Source organism: Heptranchias perlo, chromosome 2 (assembly GCF_035084215.1).
Source record: "Heptranchias perlo isolate sHepPer1 chromosome 2, sHepPer1.hap1, whole genome shotgun sequence".
NCBI lineage: Eukaryota > Metazoa > Chordata > Chondrichthyes > Hexanchiformes > Hexanchidae > Heptranchias > Heptranchias perlo.
The window spans coordinates 38,894,980-38,904,097 of NC_090326.1; the positions used below are offsets into that span (position 1 = coordinate 38,894,980).

The 9,118-nt window shown below is 42.1% G+C and overlaps 1 protein-coding gene across 2 annotated transcripts in view; it reads right to left on the minus strand.

Annotated features, from left to right (window-relative positions):
- Window positions 1-9,118, minus strand: part of pak1ip1 (PAK1 interacting protein 1) — a 42,698-nt gene that overhangs the window by 33,321 nt on the left and 259 nt on the right. The window contains exons 1-3 of one of the 2 annotated variants that reach the window (XM_068001753.1): window positions 8,968-9,114; window positions 6,920-7,082; window positions 1,809-1,929 (exon numbers count right to left, since the gene is read on the minus strand). In XM_068001753.1, the coding sequence (XP_067857854.1) occupies window positions 1,809-1,929; window positions 6,920-7,082; window positions 8,968-9,099 (416 nt within the window). In that variant the 5' untranslated portion in view covers window positions 9,100-9,114. Of the gene's footprint in view, window positions 1-1,808; window positions 1,930-6,919; window positions 7,083-8,967; window positions 9,115-9,118 lie in introns of those variants that run through there. The other variant, XM_068001751.1, reaches the window with a different exon arrangement.

The window sequence follows — 9,118 nt, forward strand, 5'->3', positions numbered from 1 at the left end:
GCTTGTTGGGCCTGGATAAAGCACTCCTGCTCCTCCAGGCCCACAAGCAGTGCAAGAAAAGACAGACATTCACCTCATGGATCCGGCCCTTCCCACCTGCTTTCACCTGACGTGAATGGGAAGTGATGGGAAACCAGAACAGATAAGGTTAAATTTATTTTATTCAATACACGAAATATTAAGTATCTCAATGAAGTACATTGCCCTTTTAAGTATCAGCCTGCTGGATTTAAGTGGGGACGGGACTTCCTGGTGTCCGCTCTCCACACGCAGACAAACCTGCCTGGGTTAAACCCAGAATATAGGAACATAGGAACGGGAGTAGGCCATTCAGCCCCTCGTGCCTGCTCCGCCATTTGATAAGATCATGGCTGATCTGTGATCTAACTCCATATACCCGCCTTTGGCCCATATCCCTTAATACCTTTGGTTGCCAAAAAGCTATATATCTCACATTTAAATTTAGCAATTGAGCTAGTATCAATTGCCGTTTGCAGAAGAGAGTTCCAAACTTCTACCACCCTTTGTGTGTAGAAATGTTTTCTAATCTCGCTCCTGAAAGGTCTGGCTCTAATTTTTAGACCATGCCCCCTACTCCTAAAATCCCCAACCAGCGGAAATAGTTTCTCTCTATCCACCCTATCTGTTCCCCTTAATATCTTATAAACTTCGATCAGATCACCCCTTAACCTTCGAAACTCTAGAGAATACAGCCCCAATTTGTGTAATCTCTCCTTGTAACTTAACCCTTGAAGTCCAGCGTGTTGAAGCTGGGATGCGGTCCCTCTCTGAAAACTGAGGATTTTTACTCCCTATCCGCCCGTAACCCACTCATTCTTGAGGGTTAAAATTTACCCCATTGTGTCTTAGTCTTTGGATAGCAGAAGAATAAAAACAGCCTGTGACTTAAGCAATGTATCACAAAGCTGGTTTGTTAAAAGTAAAAATTAAATAGAACTTTTAACTTACACCTCACACCTCCTTTAATGCAAAAAATGTGACGCTTTGCTGTCTTAGTAATAAACCTGGACCAGCATCCATAACACAAACTTATACACAGGGTTTAGTCTGTCTTCAGGTATTCACCTCTATCTTATGGGACCAGAAGATTAAATTAAGTGCTGCTTCCTGAACCTCATCCAGACGCAAATGATTCCTTTACTTCACCTTACATTGATTTTTTTCAGGCAGCTTGCATTGTGATTTCTACTTGCTTCGCAATTGAAATGTAACATACAAGAAGCACTTGTATTCTAACAATGGTAATTTCCTGATGATGCATTGGTAGATAGTAAACAAAATTTTAAATGACTGGCAGGCTATATACATTTATATTATGTATTAAAAATCTTATGTCTGCATGCACTTCCTGTCAAATTTGGTAACTATAAATTCCTATGCTCACAACTATAATGGAAACCGCTTATGTAAACTTGTCAAACTGTAATTACAGTCCCTCTCCTTTGATGCACTATAGCAGCACCACTGACAGGAGGATGTAACTACACTGGACACGTTTACATAGGCAATTTCTATTATGAATATGGACATAGGAATTTATGATGAAAATATACAAATAAAAGTCAATGTATAGCGTTAAAATGGGGAGTGAATTACGTCTGTGCAGTCTGTTGAATTATGCAACCCTCTAGTCCCATTTCACCAAAGCCAGTACATGGTCTTGGCTCCCCATGTGCGACAGTAAAACATAAGAGTCTTTGTTATGATTTGAAATGTGACAGGTCTCCCTCTCTATCACATACATTAGAAGAAAATTACCAGCACTAAACTGCATAAATGATTCTTACTTGTGAGCTCGAATAGACTTCAGGCACTCCCATTTTTTTGTGTTCCACACACAGATGAGTCCATCTTCTGCTCCACTGAGTAAGTGTGTATTCCTATAGAATTCCAGGCAGGTTATTGTACCTTCAAGAAAGGTAGGCCAAGATTAATTCAACACGAAGGCACACACAATGCAAAACAGAGATCACTTATCCTGAATAGACGTCCACTACCAACATCAAACACGTTTCAGACCCAGACAGAAGTGAAAACATTTAGGCAGCAAATCATTAAAATAAGGATCATGTATCTCCTGATATTTTCAAAATGTATTTTTCATCGCCTCAGTCTTAGCTCTCTGCCCAATGCGGAACCGAATCACGTAGACTAGTAAGGTCTTAGGTACAATCCCCAATTTGTGCCCAGTTAGCTGATCCCATCCAGAAAGGCAATGAAAGGATTGGGGGGGGGAGGGGGGGGGTGGTGAGGGACACTACTGTATACTTCCCTCCAGTATGAAAAACAACCGTTCACCACTACTCTCTGCTTTCTATCTCTTAGCCAATTTTGTATCCATGCTGTAACTGCCCCTTTAATCCCATGGACTTCAATTTTGCTAACAAGTCTATTATATGGTACTTTATGAACAGTCTTTTGAAAGTCAATATACACAGCATCAACCGCACCACCCTCATCAACCCTCTCCGTTACTTCATCAAAGAACTCAATCAAGTCAGTCAAACACGAGCTGCCTTTAGCAAATCTGTGCTGGCTGTCATTTATTAACCCATATTTTTCCAAGTGACAATTAATTTTTGTCTTAGATTATAGTCTCTAAATTTCCCCACCACCAATGTTAGGCTGACTGGCCTGTAATTGTCGGGTTTATCCCTCTCCCCTTTTTTGAACAGGGATGTAACATTTGCAACCCTCCAGCCCTCTGCCACTACTCCCATTTCTAAGGAGGATTGAAAGATTGTGGCCACAGCCTCTGCAATTTCCACCCTTAGTTCCCTCAGCAACCTGGGATGCATCCTTCACAGTCGCTGAGTCAAAATCCTGGAACTCCCTACCTAACAGCATTGTGGGAGAACCTTCACCATACGGACTGCAGCGGTTCAAGAAGGTGGCTCACCACCACCTTCTCTAGGGCAAATAGGAATGGGCAATAAATGCTGACCTTGCTAGTGACGCCCACATCCCATGGACGAATAAAAAAAAAATCCAGATTTTCCACTTTGAGCACTACCAAACTTTTAAGAACCTCCTCTTTATCTATTTTTATCCTATCCAATTTCTCTACTCCCTCCTCCTTTACTGTGACATTGGCAGCATCCTGTTCTCTAGTGAAGACAGATGCAAAGTACTCATTTAATACCTCAGCCGTGCTTTCTGCCTCCACAAGATAGCAAAAAGGTAGTCAGTAATGCTGAGTAGGGACCAAAAAGATCATCTTGTGGAGGGAAGTAAGGGTAGAAATTGGGCATGTTTCTGTGCTGTACATTTTATGTAATTCTATGTAAATACTTCAGGAGGACAGACAGGCTGGTGAAATGTAGACACCATGGCAGATGAAATTTAAAAGAGATGTGTGAAGTGATTTACTTTGGTAGGAAGAACGAGGAGAGGCAATATAAATTCAATGGTACAATTTTAAAGAGGGTGCAGGAACAGAGAAACGTGGCAGTGTATGTACACGAGTCTTTGAAGGCAGCAGAACAAGTTGATAAGGCTGTTAAAAAGGCATACGGCATCCTTGGCTTTATAAATAGAGTCATAGAGTACAAAAGCAAGGAAGTTATGCTAAACCTTTATAAATCACTGGTTAGGCCTCAGCTGGAGTATTGTGTTCAATTCTGGGCACCACACTTTAAGATGTCAAGGTCTTGGAGAGGGTGCTGAGAAGATTTACTAGAATGGTACCAGGGATAAAAGTCTTCAGCTACGTGGAGAGACTAGAGAAGCTGGGGCTGTTCTTCTGGGAGCCGAGACGGTGGAGGGGAGATTTGATAGAGATGTTCAAAATCATGAAGGGGTTTGATAAAGTAAATAAGGAGAAACTGTTTTCAGAATGGTCGGTAATCATAGAAGTTTACAACATGGAAACAGGCCCTTCGGCCCAACATGTCCATGTCGCCCAGTCTATACCACTAAGCTGGTCCCAATTGCCTGCACTTGGCCCATATCCCTCTATACCCATCTTACCCATGTAACTGTCCAAATGCTTTTTAAAAGACTAAATTGTACCCGCCTCTACTACTGCCTCTGGCAGCTCGTTCCAGACACTCACCACCCTTTGAGTGAAAAAATTGCCCCTCCGGACCCTTTTGTATCTCTCCCCTCTCACCTTAAATCTATGCCCCCTCGTTATAGACTCCCCTACTTTTGGGAAAAGATTTTGACTATCGACCTTATCTATGCCCCTCATTATTTTATAGACTTCTATAAGATCACCCCTAAACCTCCTACTCTCCAGGGAAAAAAGTCTCAGTCTATCCAACCTCTCCCTATAAGTCAAACCATCAAGTCCCGGTAGCATTCTAGTAAATCCTTTCTGCACTCTTTCTAGTTTAATAATATCTTTTCTATAACAGGGTGACCAGAACTGTACACAGTATTCCAAGTGTGGCCTTACTAATGTCTTGTACAACTTCAACAAGACATCCCAACTCCTGTAGTCAATGTTCTGACCAATGAAACCAAGCATGCTGAATGCCTTCTTCACCACCCTATCCACCTGTGACTCCACTTTCAAGGAGCTATGAACCTGTACTCCTAGATCTCTTTGTTCTATAACTCTCCCCAACACCCTACCATTAACGGAGTAGGTCCTGGCCCGATTCGATCTACAGAGGACAAAGAATTAAGGTAAGTGGCAAAAGAAGCAAAGATGATAGAAGGAAACACTTTTTTTTACAGTGAGTTGTAATGATCTGGAATGCACTGCCTGAAAGGGTGGTGGAAACAGATTAAAAAGGGAATTGAATAAATACTTAAAGTGCAAACATCTGCAGGGCTACGGGCAAAGAGCAGGAGAGTGGGACTAATTGGATAGCACTTTCAAAGAGTCGGCACAGGCACGATGGGCCAGATGGCCTCCTTCTATGATGTATCATTCTATGATCTTTTTGGTCCCTAAATCGGCCCCACCCATCCACTATTTATATATTTAAACAAAGACTTTTGGATTCCCTTTTATGTTACCTGCTAAACTATTCTCATACGCTCTCTTTGTCCCTCATTTCCTTTTTCAGTTCTCCTCTGTACTTTCTGTATTCAGCTTGGTTCTCTACAGTATTATGAGCCTGACATTTATCATAAGCCTCATTTTTGTGTTTCATTTTAATCTTTACATCTTAAGTCATCCAGTGAGCTCTAGCTTTGGATGCCCTTCCTTTCCCCCTCATGGGAATGTGTCTAGTCTATACCCAAACTATCTGCTCTTTGAAGGCCTCCCATTGCTCATTTAATGTTTTACCTGCCAATCTTTGATTCCAATCCACTGGACCAGATCCCCTCCTAACTCACTGAAATTAGCCCTCCTCCAGTTTGATTGTTCTTGTCCTTTTCCATTTCCATAACTACTCTAAACACAGTGATATTGTGATCAGTTTCCCAAATGTTCACCCACTGAAATATGCTCCACTTCATTCCCCAGAACTAGATCCAGCACTGCGTCCTTCTTCGTTGGGCTGGAACCATGCTGATCAAGAAAGTTCTCTTGTACACATTTCAGAAATTCCTCCCCTCCTTTGCCCTTAACACTGTTATTTTCCCAGTCTATATTAGGATAATTAAAGTCCCCCATTATCACTACTCTATAGTTCTTGCAACTTGTTAAAATTTGCCTGCAAATTTGCTCCTTTATCTCCTTTCCACTATTTGGTAACCTACAGTAAACACCCAGCAGCATAAGAGCTCATTTGTTTCTTAATTCTAACCAAATAGATTCTTTCTTTGAACCCTCAAATACATCATCTATTTCCAGTGCTGTAACAGTATATTTAATCAATATTACCAACCCCACCTCCTTTTTTTTTCCTTCCCTGAATACACTGTAGCCAGGAATATTAAGTTCCCAATCCTCAACTTGTTTGAGCCAGGTCTCCTTTATTGCCAATATATCATAGTCCCATGTAGCCACTTGTGCCTACAGCTCACCATCCTTATTTACCACGCTCTGTGCATTCCAAACCCATCCTAGTCTACCTCATATCTCCCCCCCCACCCCCATTTGATCCCTCCTATTTCTGAACTATTCTTTATTCTAATGCTGTTTATCTCTCCCAGTCCTCTATCCACCTGTTTCTCCTCTAATACTTCATCCTGGTGCCCCTCCCCCTGCCAAATTAGTTTAACCCCCCCTCCCCAACACACTGCACTAGTTAACCTCCCTGCAAGAACATTGGTCCCAACCCTGTTGAGGTGCAACTTGTCCATCTTGTGCAGGTCCCTTCTGCCCCAGAACTGGTCTCATTGCCCCAGGAATCTGAAGCCCTCCGTCATGTGCCATTTCTCCAGCCACCCATTAACCTGCTTTATCTTATTGCGCCTATACTCACTTGCACGTGGCACTGGGAGTAATCCAGAGATTACAACCTTTGAGGTCCTGCTCTTTAATTTCCTTCCTAGCTCCTGAAACTGACTGCAGGACCTCAACCCCTTTCCTTCCTATGTCATGTGGTCCGTATGAGAATCAGACTTCTGGCTGTTCCCCTTTCTCCCGCAGAATTTTCGGCACCCATTCTATGATATCCTTTTGATTGAAAGTTAGCAGCGAATGCCAGTGGAGAAGCTTCATATATTACTTGTCTGGCTTGTAGAATCTCTCTTGGACACCATAATCTGCAATTCTTTTATAAAGAAGTCAAGACCCAAAGGTCACCATCATTTGCTGACCCAAGAATGTTGGTACAGGTGTTAGGCTTTCATAAGATGATACATGCCAGGGCCCCAGTACTACACTTCTCCAGGTCTTTTTGTGCTGTCAATAGTCAATTCTTGATAGTTACCTCTGGTTTTATACTACTCTTAAAGCAAGGCACGCTACACCACTCAATGCTCTCCCCATTACACCATATCAGTCTGCAGGAAGGACAATGTCGAAGTGTGAAAGTATTTTTTTTTTACTCACCGTCATGCTGCAATAACGATCCCTGATCAATTTTCTTTTTCATGTCATACAGCTGAATAGTTTCATCTTTACTGCCCGTTGCCACATATTGATCATTTACAGCCACAACAGTTAAAGAGGCTGTGTGAGCATGATGGGTAAAGTCAGCTTCTGGATCCCAGCTCTAAAGGGCAGACAGCAAAATTTCAGTCAGCAATTTACAAGACTACTCTGTACTTAACAACAGTGGACACTTCCAGGTCAAAGTATCATCAAGTTATTTAAATTATAGATCCATATTGGTGTAGCTCTTGTAGTGCTATCTCACAGCTGGGCTTGGACTTGGTATTTTTGCCCAGAGTTGTGACTCTGTGCATTCACAGAGTGCAAAGTTCATCTAATTTACCAGAGTGCATTAGTACTAATCAGCTGTACTGATGGGATATTTTTTCTTTATCTCCAGATAAAACAGCTGGAGGAGGAAAATTAAGAGTTTACAAAAGGAATGAGATGGGTTTGAAGATAAGGGAACATATAGTAAAAATGAAGATGCTTTAAGGGAATAACTTAGAAGAATAAGATAAGTAGCAATCAAACAGATTTACATAACACAGAAAACTGCCAAGAAAAAAAGAAAGCAGTGTTAGTCCAAAAAGAACAGTCAGTAAACTGTCATGGTTTGGGAGTCTGTGGCCATTTTTCCCCAAGAATGGGATCCAGATATGAGCAGTCTTATAAACACAGTGTCTGGGCAGGGCAAGTGGTGGAAGATATAGCCAGTGAGGAGGCTTCAGTAAGGGGGAAGGTGTCATCACCTGTCAGCCAAGTTTCAGTCAAGGCCATGATGTCAATGCAATCATCCACAATGAACTGTGCACAGTTGTCAAAGTGTGGTCCAACCAAGACTCTATACAAGTTTAACATAACTTCTCTGCTTTTGAATTCTATTCCTCTAGAAATGAACCCCAGTGCTTTAATTGCACTTTTTATGGCTTTGTTAACCTGCATTGCTGCTTTTAATGTTTTGTGAATCTGTACCCTTATATCCCTTTGTGCCTCGACACCATTTAGACTTTTTTTCCCCAAAGTTGTAAGTGGCCTCCTATTCCTCCTACCAAAATGCACCACCTCATACTCATCCATAAATTTTGCTACTGTTTTTTACTGTTGGATTCCAGAGTCCAAATCATTTATGAAAATGGTGAACAAGTGGTTTCAGCATTGATCCCAGTGGAACACCACTTCCCACCTTCCACTAGTCTGAGTGGCTACTCTTCACCTCTATTCTCGGTGTTCTGTTTTGTAGCCGGTTTGCTATCCATTCCGCTAATTGTACCCTGACTCAACATGCTGTGATCTTAGCAGTGAGTCTACAATGCAGTACCTTATCGTAGGCCTTTTGAAAGTCCAAATATTACATCTACTGCATTATCCTTGTCTACTCGTTCTGTTACTTCTTCAATGAATTCAATCAGGTTGATCAAGCATGACCTTTCCTTTTGGAATCCATAGTCTATTTTTAATTATATTTTCAGTTTCTAGATGTTTTTCTATTACACATTTGAGTAAAATTCCAATATCTTTCCTATCACCAACATTAAGCCAACTGGTGTATAGTTCCCTGGACTTTTTCTATCTCCCTTTTTCAAAATAGGAATAACATTAGCTGCTGCCAGGCCTCTGGCACAATTCCCATTTCTATTGAATTTTTATGCAATATAGTGCCTCCATCTCTTCCCTAACTTCTTTTAGTATGCACGGATGCAAACCCAGGGTCTTATGCTCCCTAAGTCTGTCTAGTTTAACAATTATCTCCCTCCTTTCTATCTTAAATGTCTTGATCACCTCTCCTAACGTTCACCTTGTTAGTCGCCCTGGTGAAAACTGAGGCAAAGTAACTATTCGATATTTCTACCTGTGAGTTTATCTGGTGCATCCCTTAGTGGCCCTATCCCTATCTTGATTTTTCTTATTAAAGATGAAAGAGATCCGACCCAGAGCACAGGGGAGTTTCACTGACAGAAAATAAAAAGCAGACAACCCAGGCCGCTCAAGGGAGCGACAGACACCTGAAAAAATTCCAAGCGGGTCGGTTTCAAACTAGCAGCCCCCTCACGGCCGGGCGGCGGCGGGTCTCGGCTCTGACCGCACGGCGGCTCCGCGGGGGCCGCGCCAACCTGCACATCCCTCCGCGCCGACATTAACGGCGGACGCAGGTTC